Below are 24,315 nucleotides of genomic sequence, written 5' to 3'. Positions count from 1 at the left end.
TTTCTCCTTTAGGTACATACCTCCTGATAAGAGAGAAGAAAATGACCAGTCAACCCACAAGTGGATGGTATATGTCCGAGGGTCTCGTAGAGAACCCAGTATTAATCATTTCGTCAAGAAAGTTTGGTTCTTTCTTCATCCCAGCTATAAGCCAAATGACCTTGTGGAGGTTAGGTAAGCACAGTTGAGTTACTTAATTTAAAAAGTACAGCTTTGGGGCGCCTGGGTGGCTCAGTGGGTTAGGCCGCTGCCTTCGGCTCAGGTCATGATCTCGGGGTCCTGGGATCGAGCCCCGCATCGGGCTCTCTGCTCAGCAGGGAGCCTGCTTCCCTCTCTCTCTCTCTCTGCCTGCCTCTCCATCTACTTGTGATTTCTCTCTGTAAAAAAAAAAAAAAAAATCTAAAAAAAAAAAAAAAAAAAAAAAAAGTACAGCTTTACTGAAGTGGAAGAAGAGTGATTTAACTTGAGAACATTCCCTTTAATTATTATATTATTAATAATTTACTTAGCTTTGGCTTTTAGTCACAATAGAGTTTTTTAAATTAATTTTTTAATCTTTTTATAAACATATAATGTATTTTTATCCCCAGGGGTACAGGTCTGTGAATCGCCAGGTTTACACATTTCACAGCACTCACCATAGCACATACCCTCCCCAATGTCCATAACCCCACCACCCTGTCCCTCCCCCCGCAGCATCACAATAGGGTTTATCTGTGGTTCCCTCTTGCAGATTATTGTCTTCCTGAAAAGGCAGTATTATATTAGATTAATATAATAATATATATTATATAATAACATTATTATATAATGTAATATTATTATATATATAATATAATATATATTATTGTCAGAATTATATTAATGGAATTTTCTCCTCCTGGAAAGAACTGAATTTATATAGATACAGATAAATGTGGAAGTGTTCCTATTTTTTATAAATATCAGAATATAGTAGAATTAAACATAGGATTCTAATGTTACAGAAATATTCAATTTTGGAAGTTCCCTATGATCTCATCCTCTCAGAATTAACCCCAGTGATATTTTTCTTACATATATTTACCTAGTATAGTTGCTGTTTGTTGTTGGTATTACTATTTCACAAAGATGGAATTATTATATATATATATATATATATGCTATTCTGAAATTTGTTTCATTTAGGTATATTCTTTTTTTTTTTAATTATATATTTTAAAGAGAGTGGGAGCATGTGTGACTGGGGTGGGGGGCAAAGGAAGAGGGAGAGAGAGAATCCCTAAGCAGACTCCCCACTGAGCATGGAAGTCAAAGCAGAGTTTGACTCCAAGACCCTGAGATTATAACCTGAGCCAAAATCAAGAGTCAGACGCTTAACCAACTGAACCACTCAGGGACCCCTATTTTATTTATTTATTTGAGAGAAAGAAAGATCATTTGTGCGTGAGAGTGGGGGGAGGGGCAGAAGGAGAGCATCTCAAGCAGACCCCACACCAAACTTGGAGCACAATGCAGGGCTCAGTCTCATGACCAATGAGGTCATGACCTTTGCCATCCAGGTGCCCCTTATGTGTATTCTTTATATCTTTATATGAGGTTACATATCACATACACATTCGTTGTGTGATTGTATTGTAGAAGTGGTTTTGGTTTATTATCAGTGAAATTTCCTATATCCTCAACCCTCTTCAAAATGTTCCCTCTACTCCTGACTCAACTAAAACATGGCTATCTTCTGAGAACACTGCTTCTGAGAACAGCTTTCAAGGGCAGTTGTTTTTTCCTCTCATACCATGTGCCATTGTGTTGAGGGTGGAGGGTGGTGGGTGGGTGTGTCTTCCTTGCACATATTTGTGGCTTCTAGACCTTCTTTTTCCTTTTTCTGTCTAAAACCCTTCGGCTCTTTTGGAGCATTGTATGATCCTTCTTGTTGCAGACATCTACTAATTTCCCAGTTACTTCCCTCTTTCAAAAACAGTTTTAGCACCTGTTGTCCTAATGTTTCCTCTTGATGTCATTCTTAAGGACTTTGACGTGGATGTAGAACAACTCACCGAGAACTCTAATTTCTCAGTTCACTGATTTCCTCACTTTTATAATGAGGTTATTATGGTAGTGATACACTGTGAAATCTAAGCTAAGGAGAGAAGGAAATTATATAAAGAGAAGAGAGAGGTAATGAAAATTGGTGTGGGTAATAAGTGGAATTCCCAGTGGGTCAGAGGATAGTTGGATTAGGGATGGACCTGGAAAGATGGGAATTGATAGGTGGTCAGAAAGTGACATACTAGAAAATAGGATTTTTTTATCTTCTTCTTTTGGATGACAGCTGTCCCGATATCAATTTATTGGTTGATCCATCTTTTTCTTGTATTCAGTGTACACTAAAGTGCCATACAAGTATGGATCAAATGCTAGGCTCTCTTAATATTTGTTTATTTACCAGTATTATACTATTTAAATTGTTTGCTTTATAGCATTTTCTCTTTGGTAGGGTATATTCCCTTGATGATTATTACTATTATTTTAAGAATCTTTTCGTGGCCATTCTTGAGCATACATGTTGTTCCAGATTACTTTAGAATCCAAGTGTCAAGTTATGGATTAAAATTACATTGAATTAATGATTTTCACATAGAGAATGAATCAGGATAGTGGTTTTCAATGCAAATCAGATTTTTTTTCCTTTTAGTGTTCATAAAACTTACTTCATTGTCTTGACATATTTCACTGGGTGGAACCTCAGAAAATTGTTTGATACTTTGTTTTATTCTAATAGTAGAGTTTAATTGATAAAAGAGCAATTTCATTTTAGGCTCTCAAACATGAGTGTTGAAAAAACCATGTCTTTTGCCCAGTATTCTGTGGTTGTTTCATTCTTGGTCATTGATACATTTCACAATATGTGAAGAATCCAGAAATAAAGAAGTCTGTTTGGGGCTGGCGGTCCTATTTCTGTGTGAAATACGTGTATGTTTTTGAAGTTTAACATTTCCGTAGGTGATGTCTATTGGTAAGTCTTAGATTCCTTTTTTGCTTCCAAAAATAGAGTTAGGAGGAAATTTCCTTTTAAAAGCATTGTTCCTTTTTCCTGGCCTTTATGTTGTTTGTCTGTCTTCTCTGGCAGCAGTCTTTTCTGTTCATTCACTAGAGTTTAACCAAAGTACAGAAACTGAGGAACACAGCTGATTTGCCATATCCATTTTAAAAGAAATCCAACATACAAATAGTATAATTGATGCATATTGCAGAATGAATTTAGGCTCTCTACTTCACTGGAATTTAATGACCAGACATGTCATCAGTAGAGCTGTAATTCTTCTTTTAAAGTTGACCATGCCTCTAGGCTCCGCTGTGTCCATTTCAAACTGCTGTCTCAGGTAGACCTTCTCATTTGACCCCAACCCTGTTCTTTAATTTCTGTCTGAAACTATTCCAGCATCATGGTTATTCTCTTACTAACTCAACCAGTGTTGAGCTGGTTTCTCCCGTCCAGGGTGCTCTAGTTTGCTTTGCTTTCTTTTCTCTCTGGTTGATGACATAGCTATTGCTTTTTCTTCCTTCCAGGCCACTCTCACACTCAAGAGATTTTTCCTGTGTTGAGCCCTTCTGGTAGCTTCCTGCTCTGTTCTTGGTAATTCAGATTTGTTGTTAGATTTCTCTCGGGTTGTGTTCTTGGACTTTGTCTTTACTGAATTCATGTCTCTTCTTAGTTTTGCAAAAACACATCCCGCTGAATGTTCCTTTCTCCCTGCCATCTTGGCATCTTCTCTCATTTTAGTGATTCCAAGCCACTGATTCATAATGAACATTTTCATTTTAAAGCATTCTCTCTCCCCTTTAACTTAAACCATATTATTTTTGAGTACATGACGTTCTCTCAGATAAATTTAAAATGTTTTTATTATGGAAAATTCCAAACATACTCCGAAGTAGAGTATCTTGAACCCTCCTATACCGAACATCATTAACAATTTGCTCGTCTTTTTTTCATCAACTTTCCTTTTTTCTTCCCTTCACAAATTATGTTTTGACTAAAAATTCTCCAGTCCAGTTAGCATTCACACACATTCCTCCTCTATCCACTAAAATCATCATCACTGTGGGGAAGATCATATGGTAAACACATGTTTTTTTAAGTCCTGTTAGCAGATAGTTTCAAATAAATTGTCACTTTCAGATTGAGCATTTGTGATTTATTCTGTTTTTGCCAGAGTGAGGGAATAAATATGGGTGTCTGGTGTGGGGAACATATACCTCACATCCTGTGTCTGTCAAGTAGTCAAGGATTCTGGCTTCTAATAGGTAATAGCCATCAAATCACCTTAGTTCCCTGCCTGTGAAAATGAGGACATTGGATTGTAAACTGCATGTTTCTTAGCCCTAAGTGTCCAGTAACTGAAAGCTTAATGTAGGTTTGAGTTGAATTTTTCTTTTCAGCATTTCAGTAAAATTCAGCATTTATTGATTGAGCTTCAAATGAGAAAATGTAAATTATTGTCAGAGGCTGTGAATCTCTAACTTACCCAATATGAGAAAACATTTCCTCTCTAGAGTGTGACTATGGCTTAATGTGTTAATGTATGCTTTTCCCTAGAGAGCCTCCTTTTCACCTGACCAGAAGAGGCTGGGGTGAGTTTCCTGTCAGAGTTCAAGTTCATTTTAAGGACAGCCAGAACAAGCGGATAGATATCATACATAATCTGAAGGTAACAACACGTTGCTCTCCTGAAATGAAGTACCTCTTTTTACTTGGTTGCTTAAAGCCATAGGTTAGGACTCCTGAGAGAAGTGGCCAAGGACAGTGGAAGGAGGATTAACGTTTTTGATTGTGTTATGCAGGCTACTGCAACACCCCTTTGTTCTCTGTAGGTTGGCGGGAGGGTTGCATTATAGCAGAATGTATATTCTTTAAAAAGATGAACTGGCCAGATTATCAGAAGACTTGAATCTCTGGTCAGAGCTCACTGTTACTGTGTTACCTGGGACTAAGTGACTGAACTCTTAAAAACAAAATGTGTTTACTTTTCTGTAAAATGGTGAAAATTATAAGCCTCATCTGTTTATCTTATAAGGATATGGGTATGTTTATCTTGTAAGGATAAAGACAGAAGTGAACACGTTTTAGGAAATTGAAAGTACTGTACAAAGTTGTCATTCTTTTGATTAGTATTTTAAGAAATTTTTCATTGACATAGCCTCATGGTTTATTATGCAGGCATTATCATTTATATTTTATGAAGTGTTTTCTCTATGCGGGGAAAAAGTACCAATCATAGTAAATGAAAAGTGCAGAGTACCAAACAAACTTCATATAGTATAACGTTAACTGTGATTTGTTGGAGTAATTGAAGTAATAACATTGTAGGCAATTTCTCCTGCCCTTATTGTCTGTTGCTTTTTTTTTTCTTCTAATTTTGTATAATAAACATGTCTAGCTTTTATAATTGAAAGACCATTTTTAAAATGTTTTCCTAGTCCCTTTCTATATAGTCTCGTGTAAATTTTCTCTGTATAAGCTATATTTCTAATATTAAACTTATCCCCAAAACACCCTTACTTTGTGGTTTAACACATTGTTCCCATTAGTGGCTCACAAAATTGAAATAAATGAATCTCAGTACATCTGCAGAATTCCCATTTTGTTCCCTTTGTTGTGCCAATACAACCTTTTCAACCTTAAGGCTGAAATTTGCCCTCCATTGGTGACAGACAGCACTGTTTAACTTTGTGTTGAAGTTATTTTTTTTAGAGATTACTCTAAGATTAGATTGCTTTATGACCTTAGAAAAAAACTGGAACAAAATAAAGAATATGTAGCCACTTTGTTCAGAGGGGCAGGATATGGTCCCACTTAATTAGAGGAAGGTCTAAAATGGTTTACTTTCCTTTTATCTTATTTTAAGCACTGCACATACCATCTTCTATCACACTACACCCAGCCCTAATTTCTAAAATAAAAGGAATTTTTTACATAGCTCTCATACTATTATATTGTCTGTATCACTTAGAGTTGCTGGTGGAAGATTGAGACATAACTTTATGTTTTTAAACATTTTTGAACATATTAAACATTTTTAAAATTTTATTTATTTAAGCAATTTCTATACCCAATGTGGAGCTTGAACTCATGATCCTGAGATCAAGAACCACATGCTCTACTGACTGAGCCCTCCAGGTGCCCCTGTTAAATACTGTTTTAAAAATGGCAGTATTTAAATTTTCTTATCAACTTTTCTGGAAAACTTAATTTTACTGTTTGTTATATATTGATTGGCCTTGAGGCCTTAAACGCCTGTGTCGTACTTATGTGATTTTTGTTTGTACTGGAATATTCCTTGCCCTGTTATTTCTGGCCTGTTTTTTGGCCTGTTAATTCTCAGAGCCATCTTGGATTCTTGCTTCTTTGTTCTAAATATTTGTTCAGTTGCTGATTATTATTCTTTCTTCATCATCTTTCTTACTCTTTGCCCTTCCCTATCTTGCCTAGGCCATTATTCTACTATCTCCTAATTAGTGTCTTTCATTCTAATCTGTCTCCTTTACCCTCAGTGCTTTCTGTACACCACCATCCAGTTAGTATTCCTGAAATAGGAGAACCATTATGCTCTTCCTCTCTAAGAAACCTTCACTGAATTCCCTTTACTCAAGTTCAGACTTCCTGCCTACTGTTCCAGGCTTTTCACATTTTGACTCAATACACTTCCCCTAGATTATCTTACACTAATCTCCTGCATGGATATACTACTCCAGCTAGGTCAGTTATTCATGCCCCAGAAGTGCCTCGGGCCTTCTTCTCTTGTGTCTTTTTTTTTTTTTTTTAATGCTCTTGCCCTCTCTAGAATGCCTGTTTGAATTCTTTCCATTCTTCAAGTTCAAGTTCCTATGTACTTTCCCTGACTATTTAAGTGACCTCTCAGTATACTGAAATGCTGAAATACTTACTCTATATTTGATATTGTGTAATTACATTAAATACTAAATACTCAAGTGTTAGAAGTATGTAGTATTTAAAGTTTCCAGAATGTATGAAATTCCCACATCCTGCATTCCTCTATATGGGGAAAAAGTAGCTGTCACCCCAGAGCACAGTAATTCCCCAAACAAATCATTTATCTGTTTGGTAAATAAACTTTTGGAAGGTTCTTTCATAAATTTAACTAAAACTGTGCTTTTTTTTTTTTTTAAACCTTGATTTTATTTGTGTTCATTGATTTCTGGAGTAGCACAGGATAGGACTTTGTTTTGTTTTATAAGAACCCTAAAAATGTTTGGCAGCCTTCATGTCTCTCCTTAAATCATCTGCAGGCAGACCTGTTGTAAAATTCCTTGTGTGTTGTGTTGTGCTTTCTAGTTCCTCTTGCCATTTTGATAACAGTGCTATTTTATCAATGTCTCAAAGTACGGTCCCAAGAATGAAAATCATAAGCCAGTGTGCATTCTGGAGAGACTCTTATTTCCATGCTCTGAAATATAAGAAAATGGATGTAGCCTAAAATTAATAGGCATACTGTTGGCTAAGATTTAAGTTTTAAAACTAGATCTCTTCCATGGGACTAGGATGAATCCACCCTGCATTGTCTTTCTGTTTTGAAACTAGATCACATAACCGAGTTGTCATGTCTGTGTAGGCTGTTAAAGAACTCAGCCAGACTTGAAATCTACTTTTTGCGAGTCTTAGAGTTTTCTGTTCGCTGATTAGTAAATCATCTTTCCTTTTTATCCAACTTTATAGTTTTCCTCTGTTGATCTTACTGTGTGATGTTTATTTTTTTTAAAAAGATTTATTTATTTTTGAGAGAGAGGGAGAGAGGGAGGGAGTATGAGCTGGTGGGGAAAGTGGAGAGGGAGAGAGAATCTCAACAGACTCCCTGCTGAGCAGGGAGCCAGACTCAGGCTTCATTTCAAGACCCTGAGATGGTGACCTGAACTGAAGCCAAGAGAGTCCATTGCTTAACCAGCTGAGCCACCCACGTGCACCTGTTCAACGTTTATACTGATAAGGTCCACAGATCCTTTTTTTTTTTTTAAGAATGCTTTATTGCCTTAAGCAAAGCAAAAAGGTTGTCAAATAACACATTGTTCATGTTAGACAAAAACTTTTTCTGATTTTCTTTTTCTTTTTCTTGAAATGTAGTTGATGGATAGTGTTATATTAGCTACAGGTATACAACATAGTGATTTAACAATTTTATACATTACTCAGTGCTCAGCTCTATAAGTGTAGTCACTATACAAGGTTACTAAAATGTTATCAACTGTATTCCCTATGCTGTACTTTTCATCCCTGTGACTTACTAATTATATAACTGGAAGTATGTAGCTCTTGATCCCTTCACTTATTTTGCCTAACACCCTACCCCTGTTGTCTTTGGCAACTACCAGTTCTATGTGTTTATAGGTCTGTTTCTGGATGTTGTTTGTTTACTCATTTTTTTTTTGTTTTTTAGATTCTACAAAAGATAATTTGTCTCTTTTTAACTGGATTCACTTACCACAATAGCCTCTAGGTCCATCCATGTTCTTGCAAATGGCAAGATTTCATTCTTTTTTTGGCTGAGTAATATTCTATATTTTTGTGTAGATCTTTTTTTAAAGTGCTGGAATATAAATAAATAAAATAAAATATAGCAATAAATAAAATATAGCAATAAGAACTTGGCCTCTTTGTAAGTGTAAATTTTGTTTATATTATTAACATTCCTTTCTTTCCTCTAAAATAAATCACTCATGATGCTAATACATTGGAAGTGACTATTAGCATTGCCTATATTGCTTAAATTTTCATTTATTTTTTTTCGAGTTTTGTAAATATACTTTAAATATATAATTTTGTCATCTATATGTGTGTATTTTTTTTTTTTAAAGATTTTATTTATTTATTTGGCAGACAGAGATCACAAGTGGGCAGAGAGGCAGGCAGAGAGAGAGACAGGAGCAGGAAGAAGCAGGCTCCCTGCAGAGCAGAGAGCCCGATGCGGGGCTCGATCCCAGCACCCTGGGATCATGACCCGAGACGAAGGCAGAGGCTTTGATCCACTGAGCCACCTAGGCGCCCCAATATATGTGTGTATTTTTATAGCCAATCTCTTTATTTATTTATTTTTAAAAGATTTTATTTATTTATTTGAGAAAGAGAGAACAAGAGCAGGGAGAGGGAGAAACAGGCTCCCCACTAGGCAGGGAACCCAATGTGGGACTCGATTCCAAGACCCTGAAATCATGACTGGAGCCAAAGACAGAGGCTCAACTGACTGAGCCACTGTCCTTTTTTTTAAGAAATGATTTTTAAACATTTTTTACTTCCTGGTTTTTGTTTTGGTATTTTGTTTTGTGAGGGAGAGAGAGAATCTTTTTTTTTTTTAATATTTTATTTATTTATTTGATAGACAGAGATCATAGATAGGCAGAGAGACAGGCATAGAGAGAAGGGGGAAGCAGGCTCCCTGCTGAGCAGACAGCCTGACGTGGGGCTTGATCCCAGGACCCTGAGATCATGACCTGAGTGAAGGCAGAGGCTTAACCCACTGAGCCACCCAGGGACCCCAGGGAGAGAGAGAATCTTAAGCAGGCTACATGCCCAGCTCAGAGCCCAACTTGGGGCTTGAGATTATGCTGAGATTATGACCTGAGCCAAAATCAAGAGTCAGGAGTTTAACCGACTAAACCACCCAGGTACCCCTAAAAAAATGATTTTGTTTTTTAAGTAGTTTTTCCACCGAACATGGGGCTCACACCTATAAACCGAAGATCAAAAGTCACATGTTCTAGTGACTGAGCCAGCCAGGCACCCCTTATAGCCTGTTTTAAAAAATATTTTTTACATCATCTTTGTAAACATTCAAGTAGCTTGTAATATTTTACAAATGATGGTTCAAGATTTACTTTAGGGGTGCCTATGTGGCCCAGTTGGTTAAGTGTCTTGCCTTCAGCACAGATCACACAGGTCATGATCTCAGGGTCCTGGGATTGAGCCCCACATGGGGCTCTCTGCTCAGTGGGAAGTCTGCCTCTCAGAACCCTCTTTGCTCTCCCTTTCTCTGTATCTCTCTCTCAAATAAATAAAATCTTTTAAAAAATGATTTACTTAAACATTTCTCTATTACTGGAGGGTCACATTTTCAGTTTATGGTTATAGATAATACTGTAGTAAATATCTTTTTGTGTAAAACTTCCTCCATTTTTAGATTGTCCTTGGAATGTTTTTAGAAGTATATAGTTTAGTACATGTGCTGCTGAAGCGAGCACTAGAAGTATATAGTCTATATTAAAAGTACAATACCTGTATGTTTGAAGTTGTTTTTATTAATTTTACTCATTCTACCCCAATTAAGAGGGTTTTTATTGAACTGATGATAGTTTATATTATGGAAAAGTGGATTCTATGTTATGAAGACTTGTGATGAAAGGGGTTTTAGATAAGATTATATCCTAAGATTTATAAGTAAGCTCAGTGAAACTTTACATTCTTCTTTTGTCTTTCAATAGCTGGATAGAACTTACACTGGCTTGCAGACTCTTGGAGCAGAGACGGTAGGTTTTTTTCCTACAGTACTATTTGAGAATAAGGTAAAATGGAAATTGATCTTCATTTGTAATTAGGAAAAAAAGTGAGTGCTTGATTTTTTAAAAAGTTTATCTTCCCCTCTTTAACTTTAAAAAATGACAAAATGCACATAGAATTTACCCTTTTAACAATTTTTAATTGTACAGTAAGAGTAAGTATTAAATATATTCACATTTTTGTGCAGCTATTGCTGTTATCCCCCACGCTGTTTTTCATCTTGGAAAATTGAAATGAAACCTATTTACAGTAACTTCCAATCCCCTCTCCCTTCAGCCCCTGGAAGCCTCCCTTCTAGTTTCTGTCCTGTGGCTTTTTGACTACTCTAAGTACCATATAATTGGAATTATACAGTATTTGTTTTTCTTATGATTGGTTTATTTTACTTAACATAATGTTCTTAAGGTTCGTTCATGTTGTGGCATGCATCAGAACTTCCTAAAAAAAGGCTGAATAATAGTCCATTGTGTATATGTGCCGTATTTTGCTTATTTATCTGTTAATGAGGACTTGAGTTGCTTACATCTTTTGGCTATTGTGAATAATCCTACTAAGAACATGGATGTATAGGTATCTGTTTGAGTCTGTGTTTTCAGTTCTTTGGGGTATATACGCAAGAAAGTGGAATTGCTGAATCATAATAGTACCTCTTTTTTTTTCTCTTTTAAGTAATCTCTACATTCAGCCTGGGGCTTGAACCTACAGCCCCAAGATCAAGAGTCACACACTCTACCACCTAAGCCAGCCAGTTGCCCCATGGTAGCTCTAATTTTAATTTCTGAGGGACTGCCACACTATTTCCACAGCAGTTGCACCATTTTACATTCCTACAAACAGTGCACTAGAGTTCCAGTTCTCCAGATCTTTGTCAACTCTTAACTGTTTTCTTTTCTTTTCTTTTTTTTTTTTTTTTTTTTTGATAGTAGCCAAACTGATGAGGGTAAGGTGGTATTTCACTGTGGTTTTGGTTTGTATTTCTTTAATGATTATTGATGTTGAGTATCTTTCATGTGTTTATTGGGCGTTTGTGAATCTTCTTTGGAGAAATGTCTGGTCAGACATATCCTTTGCTCATTGTGAATCATGTGTTTGGGTTTTTGTTGTTGAGTTTTAGGAGTTCTCTTTACATTCTTTTTTTTTTTTTTTCAAGATTTTATTTATTTATTTGACAGAGAGAGATCACGAGTAGGCAGAGAGGCAGGCAGAGAGAGAGAAGAGGAAGCAGGCTCCTGCTGAGCAGAGAGCCCGATGCGGGATTCGATCCCAGGACCCTGAGATCATGACCTGAGCCGAAGGCAGCGGCTTAACCCACTGAGCCACCCAGGCGCCCCTCTCTTTACATTCTTGATATCATCTCTTTTCAGATCATTTGTGGATTGCCTTTTCACTCTGCTGATTATGTCCTTTGATACACACAAGTTTTTAATTTTTATGTAGTCCACTTATCAATTTTTCCTCTGGTTGCCTACTTTTAATGTCATATCCAAGAAATCATTGCCAAATTCACTGTCATGAAGCTTTGCCCTATATTTCCTTCTAAGAGTTTTATTGTTTTTAGGTCTTATGCTTGGGTCTTTTATCTATTTTGAGTTAATTTTTATAAATGGTGTGAGGGTAAAGATCCACCTTCTTTCTAATGCATGTGGATACCCAGTTTTCCAGCACCATTTGTTGAAAAGACTGCCTTTCCCTGGGGTCTTGGCAACCTTGTCTAAAATAATTTGACCATATACATGAGGGGGGCGTTTTATTCCAGTGGTCTTTATGTCTCTTGATGCCAGTACGACACTGTTTGCATTACTATAGTTTTGTAATCATCAGTTTTGAAGTCAGGAAATGGAACCTCCAACTTTTTTCCTTTCCCATACTCCCCTTCCCACCTTTTTTCTTTTATATTTATGATAAATCAGCAGAAGTCATTGTAGTGAGAATTAGCTAGTTAAACCTTATTCTGTTTAGAGAAGTGTGCTTTGTTGTATCAAAAGACATTTATTGAGCATATACCATATACTAGACACTGGTCCCGGTATTGGGGATACAGAGATAAATAAGATAGTTACTGCTTTTAAGGAGTTATCTTCTTGGTTGTGTTGAAAATGGGGAGAAGGTATATAGTAAACAAAAGCAAATGAGATAATTTCACTTAAAATACATGCTATAAAGAAGAGAGTAGCTGGGGGGACAAAGGGGTTGCTTTAGCTAGGTTGGTTAGAGGAGACATTTCTGAGAAGGTGACATTGATTTAGACCTAATGATGAGAAAGAGATAGTTATGCAAAGATTGGGAGGGGGCGGAATATAGTGTTCTAAGGCATAGAAACAGCAAATGGAAAGGCCCTGATTATATGATTGGTTTCACCAAGTTATCTATCTGTTAAACCAAACTAGATTACATTCTGGAATAAATCCTTTAGTTCTTAGATTGAAATTGCCTTTGCAGTTTAATTAGAAATCATTTGTCACATCTCTTAGAGTATCACATTCTTGGACAGGTTTGGAGGTTTCTGTGACATTGTTGTTGGATTCATGAGCCCCATTGTTGCCTGATTGTATAGGTAGTGGATGTTGAGCTCCACCGACACTCTCTTGGAGAAGACTCCATTTATCCTCAGTCCTCCGAGTCGGACATCTCTGATGCTCCACCATCTTTGCCTTTGACCATTCCAGCCCCAGTGAAAGCTTCCTCACCGATAAAGCAGTCACATGAGCCAGTACCTGATACATGTGTGGAGAAAGGTAATATATTTTTCCTTGTATAGAAATGAATTTTTCCTTGTACTTAGGAGTCGTTCTCTGGGGCATTCCTTTCTCGCATTTGCATAATGTGATTTATATCATGCCTGTAGAGCTGTAAGAGTGTATGGAAAATAAATTTTCCATAAGTAGACATGCTGCCTCTACTGTACAGTCCAATTATGAAAATAGACAGATCTTTATTCTTATCAGAAAAAATTTTTTCATGAAGTTCTACTGGTATTTTATAGAATATTAAACTCACAAAAAGGCATTAAATGTTTATTTTTTTGATGATTGTAACAGTTTCTTCTGATATGTTATAGGAGGACTTTTTGGTTTTGGTACCTAGTTGTGTGAATAAGAAATTGAATGTAAAGTATCTAATCTTATTTAAAATACAGAATAACAGCTGACACCACAGAAATACAAAAGACTTTAAGACTACTATGAAAAATTATATACCAACAAATTGGGCAACCTAGACAAAATGGATAAATTCCTAAAAACATATACCCTTCCAAAACTGAATCAGGAAGAAATAGAAATTTGAACAGACCAATTACCAGCAATGAAATTGAATCAGCACACAAAGCTCCTGGGGTGCTTGGGTGGCTCAATTGGTTGAGCACCCGACTCTTGGTTTCAGCTTAAGTTGTGATTTCAGGATTGTTGGATCAAGCCCCACATAGGGCACTGAGCTTGGCAGGGAGTCTGCTTGAGATTCTCTCTCCCTCTCTCTTATCCTCTGCTTGCATGCATGCATGCATACTCACAATCTCTCTCTCTCTATCTCTAGAATAAATAAATAAACCCCAAAACAAGAAAACCTCCCAACAAACAAAAGTCCAGGACCAGATGGCTTCACAGGTGGAATTCTACCAAACATTTAAAGGAGAGTTAATACCTCTTCTTCTCAGATTATTCTAAAAAAATAGAAGAGGAACAAAAGCTTCCTAATCCATTCTGTGAGGCCAGTGTTCCCTGATATTGAAACCACTACCCAAAAAAAGAGAACTACTGGCAATATGTCTGATGAACGTAGATGCAGAAATCCTCAACAAAATAGTACTTAACTGAATCCAACAATAAATTGAAAAAAATCATTCACCGTGATTAATGGGATTTATTTCTGGGATGCAAGGATGGTTCAGTATTCAAAAACCAATCAGCGTGATAGTTCATATCAATAACAATGTATAAAAGCCGTATGATCATTTCAATAGATACAGAAAAAGCATTTGACAAAGTACACCATTCCTGATAAAAACCTTCAACAAAGTAGGTTTAAAGGAATGTACCTTGACATGATAAAGGCTGTAATATATGAAAAACTCACAGCTAACATCATAGTCAGTTCCCTTAAGGTCAAGAACAAGACAAGAATATCCACTCTTACCACTTTATCAATGTAGTACTGGAAGGCCCAGCCTTAACAATTAGACAAGAAAAAGAAAAGCATCCAGATTGGTAAGGAAGAAGTAAAACTGTCACAATACTATATATAGAAAACTCTGAAGACTCCACCAAAAAACTAGTAGTATTGATAAATTAATTTAGTAAGGTCACATGATACAGAATCAATGTACAGAAATCTTGCATTTCTATACACTAATAATGAAGCAAGGAATAAACTTAATCAAGGAAGTGAAAGACTTATACTCTGAAAACTATAAAACACTTATGAAAGAAATTGAAGGTGAGACAAACAAATGGAAAGATATTCTGTACTCATGTGTTGGAAGAACAAATATCATTAATTTGTCCAGGCTGCTCGAAGCAATCTATAGATGTAATGCAATCCATACCAAAATAACAATAGCATTTTTCACAGACTAGAACACATGATCTTAAAATTTGTATGGAATTACAGAAGACCCTAAGGGGCACCAGGTGGTACAGTCTAGCATCCAGTTCTTGGTTTCAGGTCATGTCATGGTCTCAGGGTTGTAGGATCAAACCCTGCGTTGGGCACCATGCTCAGCAGTCTCCTTGGGATTCTTTCTTCCTCTCCTTCTGTCCCTCCTATTCTCCCTGTCTCTAAAATAAGTAAGTTAAATCTCTCTTTTTTTTTTAAGACGACTTTATCTATCTATCTGTTTATTTTAGAGAGAGCATGTGTGAATGCTAGTTGGGGGAGAAAGGCAGAGGGAAAGAGAGAATCTCAAGCAGACTCCTTGCTGAGCACAGGCCCCGATGTGGAGCTCAATCCCATAACGCTGATATCATGACCTGAGCCAAAATCAAGAGTCAGACACTTAACCAACTGAGCCATCCAGGCATCCATAAATAAGATAAATCTTTAAAAAAAAAACCTAAATAACCAGTCTTAAAAAAGAATAAAACTGAAAGTATCACAATCCCAGATTTCAAGATATACTACAAAGCTGGAGTAATCGAAATAGTATGATACTGGCACAAAAAAAGACACATAGATCAATGGAACAGAATAGAAAACCAAAGGGAAACCCATGCTTATATGGTCAATTAATCTTTGACAGGGGAGGCAAGAATATGCAATGGAAAAAAGACCATCTGTTCAACAAATGGTGTTGTGGAAACAGAACAGCAACATGCAAAAGTATGAAACTGAGCCACTTTCTTAACACCATACACAAAAATAAACTCATGAGTTAAGGATTTAAATGTGAAGTCCGAACCATAAAAATCCTAGAAGAGATTCCAGGCAATAATTTCTGTGACATCGACAGTAGCAACACTTCTCTAGATATGTCTCCCAAGGCAAGAGAAACAAAAACAAAAATAAGCTCTTGGGCTTACATCAAAATAAAAAGCTTCTGCACAGCAAAATAAATGAAACTAAGAGACAGCCTACTGAATAGGGGAAGATATTCGCAAATGACATGTCCAAAATACACAAAGAACTTCTACAACTCAACACCAAAAAACCAAATAATCCAATTAAAAAATAAGCAGAAGGGGCACCTGGGTGGCTCAGTGGGTTAAAGCCTCTGCCTTCGGCTCAGGTCTTGATCCCGGGGTCCTTTGATCGAGCCCCAAATTGGGCTCTCTGCTCAGCGGGGAGCCTGCTTCCCGCCTCTCTCTGCCTGCCTCTCTGCCTACTTGTGATCTCTGTCAGTCAAATAAATAAAGAAAATCTTTAAAAAAAAAATAGGCAGAAGACATGAATAGACATTTCTCCAAAGAAGACACACAGATGGCAATAGACACATGAAAAGTTACTCAGCATCACTGGTCATCAGGGAAATGCAAATCAAAACCACAATGAGAGATCACCTCACACCTGTCAGAATGGCTAGAATCAGAAACACAAGAAAGAGCAAGTGCTGGTGAGGATGTGGAGAAAAGGGAACCCTCATGGACTGTGGGTGGGAATGCAAAGTGGTGCAGCCACTGTGGAACACAGATGCCTCAAAAAATGAAAAACAGAAGTATTATATGTATAAGCAGAAGTATTATATATGAGATACAGTAGTTGCACTACTGGTTATTTACCCAAGGAATACAAAAACATGAATTCGAAAAGATACACTCACCCCTATGTTTATTGCAGCATTATTTACAACAGCCAGATTATGGAAGCAGTCCAAGTGACAGATGAATGGACAGAAAAGAGGTGGTACCTTTGTAAACTGGAATATTACTTGGCCATAAAAAGAATGAATCTTGCCATTTGCAGCGGCATGGATTGATCTAGAGAGTATAATTCTAAGTGAAATAAATCAGAAAGACAAATACCATATGATTTTACTCATATGTGGAGCTTACAAAACAAACTAACAAAAAAAAGAGACCAAAAGAAAAAGAAAAAGAAAAAAAGACGGACTCTTAACCATAGAGAATAAACTGATGGTTAGCGAAGCAGAGGTGGGTGAGGGAGTGGGTGAAATAGGTGAAGGAGATTATGAAAACACTTGTGATGAGTATTGAATAATGTATACAGTTGTTGAATCACTATATTATATACCTGAACTTACATAATACTATATGTTATGTACTGGAGTTAAGAATGCAATATAAGGGGCACCTGGGTGACTCAGTCCGTTAAGCATCCTACTTTTGATCTCAGCTTAGGTCTTGATCTCAGGGTCTTGGGATTGAACTCTTCGTTAGGCTCCTCGCTCAGTTCAGCCTACTTTGAAAAAAAAAAAAAAAGAAAGAAAAACAGCAAAACCAAAAAACCAGTATAAGATTCATTGTCAGGGTGCCTGGGTGTTTCAGTCAGTTAAGCATCCTGCTCTTGGGTTCCACTCGGTCATGATCTTAAGAGTCCTAGGATTGAGCCCTGCATCAGCAGGGAGTCTGTGTAAGCTTCTCTCTCTCCCTCTCCTGCCCCTCCCCCCTCAAAATTAATTTAAAATTTAATTTAAAAATTAATTTAATTTTAAAATAATTTAAGAAGGTTAATCAAAGGTATTTTGACTATGGCATTTTTTCATTTAGTTAAGTATTTAAGCGTATGATTTAATAATTTCTCTGACCTATACGTGTAAGATATAAAACTGGTTCTAAATGGTGTCAGTTTAATCTCCAAACCTACATTTTTATTTATATTTGTTTATTTATTTTAAGAGAGAGAGAGAATCTTTTTTTTTTTTTTAAGATTTTATTTATTTATCAGAGAGAGAGAGAGGGAGAGAATGGCAGGCAGAGACAGAGGGAGAAGCAGGCTCCCTGCTGAGCAAGGAGCCCGATGTGGGACTTGATCCCAGGACCCTGGGATCATGACCTGAGCCGAAGGCAGCTGCTCAACCAACTGAGCCACCCAGGTGTCCCTTTTTTTTTTTTTTTTTTTAAGATTTTATTTGTTTATTTGACAGAGAGAGATCACAAGTAGGCAGAGAAGCAGGCAGAGAGAGAGGGAAGCAGGCTCTCCGCTGAGCAGAAAACCCCACGCAGGGCTCGATCCCAGCACCCTGAGATCACGACCCAAGCCAAAGGCATAGGCTTAACCCACCGAGCCACGCAGGCTATCCGAGAGAGAGAATCTTAAGCAGGCTCCACATTCAGTGTAGATAGAGCCCATTGTGGGGCTCAGTCTTACAACTCTGAGGTCATGACCTGAGCCGAAGTCAGCAATCAGACACTTAACTGATTGAGTCACCAGGTGTCCCCTAAGCCTACATTTTATGATGTTAATATTTTAGTCCTTTTACAAATTTCAGTTTTATTCCTCTTTAAATTTCAGTTGCATCTTCATGGGCATTTAATAAAATAGAACATTATTAGATTAAGTAAATGCTTCAAGTTATTCTTTTCAATTTAAATAGCTTTCTAATTCAGAACATAATACACTTGTATACTTTTTATATTGTTTGTGCTTTATAGTTAATATGTTTTCTAATTTTTTGAAAGAAACACTTTAATAAAATGATTCTAAACTGATAATTTACATTTCATCTAATTATGTGTATAGAAGGGTTTATAAATACTGTTAATTGTATGTATTCAACTGGGAAGTGGTTTAAATGGTTGTTGAAATGAGAAGGGATTTTTATTGTTTCATTCTTTAACCACAGTGGAAAGGTTTTAGTATGTCTAAGTGATTCATGACTTACCATTTGCCTGTTTCATTTCAAATAGGCTTCCCAACCAATACCGAAGCTGAGAGACACACTACTTTTTATTCTTTGCCATCTTCATTGGAACGAACACCCACCAAAATGACAACATCCCAGAAAGTTACTTTTTGTTCTCATGGCAATTCAGCTTTTCAGCCAATAGCATCAAGCTGCAAAATTGTGCCACAAAGTCAGGTTCCTAATCCTGAGTCACCCGGAAAATCCTTCCAACCCATCACCATGAGCTGTAAGATTGTTTCAGGTATACAGATGATGTATGTCAAGTTGATGGGTATAAAAATTGTTGTAATGGCAAAAGAAAGTATTATGGCTTTTTAAAAATTCTTTCAAGTAAGGTGTTTGTTTATTTGATAAGTAATGACTATTGATTAGCAAAGCTGTCAACAAAGGGAAAACAAAAGTCATTTCATATGCAAACAGTTTTTGAATAAGAAATGAAATTCAAAAAGGTCAACTTTTCATGTCCAAAAAGTGGTAGAGGTAAAATGTTTACTAGGATGTATGATTGAAACTATGGTAGGAATTAAGTTTTTGAGTTATCTATGAAAACCAGAGTGACTAGTAATTTAAAAAAAACCTTAGAGCAGGCCTTTTGGAGTGGAGTTAAAGTTTGAAAGGTGGGACTTGGTTTGGAATTGAAATGTCTTTTATACTCTGCACAGTAGATATAAAATTAGTCATTCCCATTATCAGTAGGTAGTTCTGAGCCTTCATTTTCACTGAGATTGAATTATCTACTGTCTCATGACGGTTTCACATTTATGTTAGGTAGACTTCAGGTAGGAATATACTTTATGGTGTAGGTTACATCACTTCAGAAAAGACTTGCAAGAAAGTCAGTAGAAATATCTAGGCAGTGGGAAGCCTGTATATATGAAGGTGGAGAAAAGGAGTCTTCAGTGCTAAAAATAGACAACTAAGCAGAAATATGATCCCAGTCTTTGAAATTGATGAAAGGTGAGGAATGTGTAATTTTACCTCCCATTTAGAAGCATTTGGAACTTGCTGTTTCAGAGGCGGAATAGGCTGAACATACAGATTGGTTACAAGTTTAGAGAAATTCATGGATGACAAATTTGATTGACAAAAAAAACCATTGAGGATGTTGAATGGTACATGGGTAATCTTTGTGAGTGTTCTGTGGGAACAGGAATCTCTGGATTGTAGCTGACTTGGTATTGACAGACTTCTGTTTAGGGTGGGTGAATTCCATGTTTTCAAGTAGGAAATTAGTTGTAAATCAAGACTCCTGGTTTGTAAGTCTAGCTGTTCACTTACTAATTTCCTATAATTTTAGTGTCTTGGAGTATAACCATTATTATAACAATTGGACCAAGTGTGAAGAGTTGGGTTATCTGGGGATTCAGCAATTCCACACTATTATGTAAAGCTCTGCTTTTTTAACTTTAGTGTGCCCATGGGATGGGTATGTGTGTGGGGGAATCTTGGTGAAGTACAGATTTATATTTAGTAGGTCTGGGGGAGCACCTCAGAATCTGTTTCTCAGAAGCTGCCTGCTGATGCTGGTGGAGGGATGAGTCCCCGCCTCAGTTACTCCACTGCTGTTGCTCAGTACCTGAAACATATAAAGTCCCATTCTCTTTTCCCCATATGTCGCCTTTGTCCTCCATTGTCTTCAGTGTTTTCTTAGATGGGTTGAGTATATGTCTTTAGTTTATTTCATTTCTCTTTTTTATTAATAAAGGTTCCCCCATATCAACTCCAAGTCCATCACCGCTGCCTCGAACCCCGACTTCCACTCCAGTCCATGTGAAGCAAGGCGCTGCCAGCTCTGTCATTAATAACCCTTATGTTATCCTGGATAAGCCGGGGCAGGTTATTGGAGCCACCACTCCCACTACAGGTAGGCATTTCATCGATATTTGTGCGATCTGAAAGGTTTGATCTTTCATAAAGTCGAAATCTCAGCATGACTTAGTAGCCATCTAATGGGAGAATGAAGTCTTTGTTTGTAAACAAGAGAAGGAACTCTAGAATAGTAAATCCAGTGCTATTTCTCTGAGAGAAGATGTACTATATGTAAAATTTCTATTTTTTAGGAATTTACTTAAATTTTGTTTTTAATTTCTAAAGATTAAAAGAGAAATAGAATTAATGTTCTTTAAAAAAAAAAAATGTTGATTTTTTTTTTTTTCGTTTAGAAGACATTCTTTTTGGGCCTGCAAGCAAATGTGGTTATTTTCCAAACTAAGCTTCAGAAGAATACCTTTGTGGCCCACGTATGTTTCTCACCAGTCAAACTAAAAAGTGATCTTTACTTTTCTGTGAATAAGATAAATTGTATGTGTGGGAGAGAAATTGAACTCTGCAGTTTAAAAAAGGGACCTCTGATAGAAAGAATAAGAACTGGATTTATTTTATGTGTCACCATAATTCCCTATAGCTACAGAGTGCTTTTCAGATTTTTTCTAAGTATTTGCACTAACATTATTTTATGTATTTGTTTCATTTAAACTATGTGAACACATGCTTCTAAATGTAAACTTTTCTATAGCTCTCACTTTTAATTAAGAAAAATAGTGAGAGAAAAGAAGTGACTATAAGATTTTTTTTTTAAACATAATTGATCTTAGCACATGAGTATATGCTGGATCTTTCTAAATAGTTTTTTTGGGAAAGTTAGGTCCTTTAACAGTGATTATAATTGTGGAACTCCTTTTTAAAAAAAGCTGCTTTCAGAAATTACTTAATAGCCTTTTGGATAAATTGAGGGATGTCAAATAGGTATCCTTTGAGGATGGTTAGTTATAGGAATTAGCCACTCTTTGCAGGCACGTTTGATAAATGGAGCAGGTGATCAAATACCATTTTTGGTCTTGACTTATTTTTTACTATAGGTAGTGGGACTTGCTTTTATCAGACCCTAAAGGCAGGTATACACGTGGAGTATAAATTGCTTATGTCACTAGCACTTTGGAATAGGTACAACCTCCTGGTGAGATATTTTGAAGGAGCTAGCATTCAGTTAGATTAATTCATGTGTTACATCATTATGTAACCAATACCCTTATGTTCTGGTGTCTGTCTCTGTATACAGGTAGTGTGTAATGTCTGTGTACTTATTCTTCTGCATGTCCTTACTAGCTTCTTATCTGTTTTTAGGTTAGTGAGGTGGTCAGCTTCACAGGAGGAATCCTTAAGTATGTTTTCAATAATTTCAGGGTTGTGAGTTTTCAACACTTAAAAATGAAAAATAGTGGGATATAGGGGTAAGGTGGTAGAAAATGCTTTTAAATTCCATTTTGTAAATTTTACTTTGTACTTTATTTTAAAATCTGCTTTGCTTATCAGGAAGTCCTACAAACAAGCTCTCTACTGCCTCCCAGGCCTCCCAAGGAACAGGTTCCCCTATTCCTAAAATTCATGGAAGTAGTTTTGTAACATCTACTGTCAAGGTAACACTCTTATTGCATTATTGCACTTTTCTAGTTTGTAAAGACAGTAAGTTCAAGCCCAGCAAGAATTTGTCAGTTGATAATGCAAATTTCATTAAGTAGAATCTTCAAGCTAATAAGCATCTTGAAGATCATCTACTCCAGACTCCACTATCTTACTGTTGATTTTTTCCTAGTGTGGAAAATGTTTCTCAACACTTCCATCAGTTGGACAGTCGGTATCTATTTGAAAACTTACTATGATGACGAGGCAGCTATTTATAGGAGTGGGGGGAGGTCAGCTTTGTTAAAGACTTTTCCTTATAAAAATATTCATTGAGCAGCATTCTTCTTTTCTTCCTATATTTGTGCCAATAAGGAGTAAATACATATTTTTTCTATTTGTCAGCCATGTAGTCATTTAAAAATAATTCTTTCTTTCTTCTTTTTCTCCCCCCGCCCTTCAGGGTAAGGAAACCTATAAAATTAGAACTTCAGATATGATCTGACTTGTTCAGCTAAGAGTTCTAGGTATCTGCTCACTGCTTGGCAAAGACAGCCCCTGCTATTTTGGTTAGTTAGTTACTTGTCATTGTCATGGCTCCCTAGAGCCTTTGAGGTATAAACTGGTATGTGAAAACTGAGAATTCAGAGGTCATCTCCTACATGACAAGTGTTAACACATTCTTACATATAGGTACTTAATAGTGATGATATTGAATAGTTTTCTGTTCTAAGGTGAGGTTTTTCTCCCGAGTGCGATGCTGCCTATGAGCACTGTTATATGAATGCCTAAATTGTAATAATTGCCTTGAAGGTCTTCATTCTCTGCCAGTCAGTTTTTAATGTTTGTTGATCTTTTCATTACATGGTTAAGCAGTATTAACTTTGTTGCTTGTCCCTAATTTATGGTTAATTGCCTCTGAGATTTACATTTTGTATTTGAGAACTAGAGACAGATATCAGTAATTTTGAGTGTTTACCTTTGTTTCGTTGGTTTTGCCTTCATTGTTTAAGTTCTTTCTGTTGTTTTGTTTTTTAAATCCCTATTGAACAATTTCCCTCTGTGTTGGGTATTTATTTGGAGTAAAGACAACAAATCAAGTTGTGTGAATACTACTGAAAGGGTGTATATACTGAAACACTGTAGCTCTTTCATTTATTTATTTAGTGCCTAGGCTCTCTGGATAGAAAAGAAATAAAATAAGCCTTTAGTGGCTTACCATCAGGCAGGGGACTGGACATGCAAACCAATGAATCAGCCAAATGCTAGAGGTATATCATAGTTTTTCCAGCATACACCAGGGCCCAGATGAGTAGGTTCTTGTCAGGTTATAGCCTTTCCTTGCATTTGGTTTCTAAAAACAATAATTAAAATGCAAGGGTAGGGGCTTGGAAAACTCCACAAAGAGTTTTGAGCTTTTGGGGTTTTGTTTTGTTTTGTTTTGTTTTTCAGGTATGTTTCTAGAGAATGTCACAGGTTTATATTAAATAAAAGGGTCTAGAATACTTGAAGTCAGTTATTTTATCCTAATTATACATGTGTATTTTTACATACACAGCAGGAGGATTCTTTGTTTGCATCTATGCCACCTCTTTGCCCTATTGGGAGTCACCCTAAGGTTCAGAGTCCTAAACCTCTAACTGGAGGACTTGGAGCTTTCACAAAAGTGAGTATTTATTAGCGTATTATCCCACAAGTCAGTATGGTTTTGTTACATAATTGTTTTTGTGGCATGTTGGAGTTGATTGACACTACCCTACAACATGTTACTTTTTAGTATGTCCTAATTCTAAGACCAGATTCTTTTTTTCTTTTTTTTTAAGATTTTATTTATTTGACAGAGAGAGAAACAGTGAGAGGGGGAACTCAAGCATGGGGAGTGGGAGAGGGAGCAGGCTTCCCACTGAGCAGGGAGCCTGATTCAGGGCTTGATCCTGGGACCCTGGGATCATGACCTGAGCTGAAGGCAGGTGCTTAACCGACTGAGCCACCCAGGCACTCCCTAAGATCAGATTCTAAGACTTCCGCAACATGCTGCCATTTATTTAGTTGTGTCCACAGGGCAGCTCTTAGT

The 24,315-nt window shown here is 36.7% G+C and overlaps 1 protein-coding gene across 4 annotated transcripts in view; it reads left to right on the top strand.

Annotated features, from left to right (window-relative positions):
- Positions 1–24,315, top strand: part of YEATS2 (YEATS domain containing 2) — a 116,960-nt gene that overhangs the window by 49,099 nt on the left and 43,546 nt on the right. For all 4 annotated transcript variants that reach the window (XM_059391439.1, XM_059391441.1, XM_059391440.1 and 1 more), the window contains exons 7-14: positions 13–174; positions 4,580–4,691; positions 10,471–10,519; positions 13,105–13,281; positions 18,844–19,083; positions 20,548–20,706; positions 22,155–22,258; positions 23,800–23,907. In XM_059391439.1, coding sequence (XP_059247422.1) covers positions 13–174; positions 4,580–4,691; positions 10,471–10,519; positions 13,105–13,281; positions 18,844–19,083; positions 20,548–20,706; positions 22,155–22,258; positions 23,800–23,907 — 1,111 coding nt within the window. The remainder of the gene's footprint in view (positions 1–12; positions 175–4,579; positions 4,692–10,470; positions 10,520–13,104; positions 13,282–18,843; positions 19,084–20,547; positions 20,707–22,154; positions 22,259–23,799; positions 23,908–24,315) is intronic.

Source organism: Mustela nigripes, chromosome 2, assembly GCF_022355385.1.
Source record: "Mustela nigripes isolate SB6536 chromosome 2, MUSNIG.SB6536, whole genome shotgun sequence".
Lineage (NCBI taxonomy): Eukaryota > Metazoa > Chordata > Mammalia > Carnivora > Mustelidae > Mustela > Mustela nigripes.
Note: the sequence above shows the minus strand (reverse complement) of the source record. Positions and strands in the feature narration are given on the sequence as shown.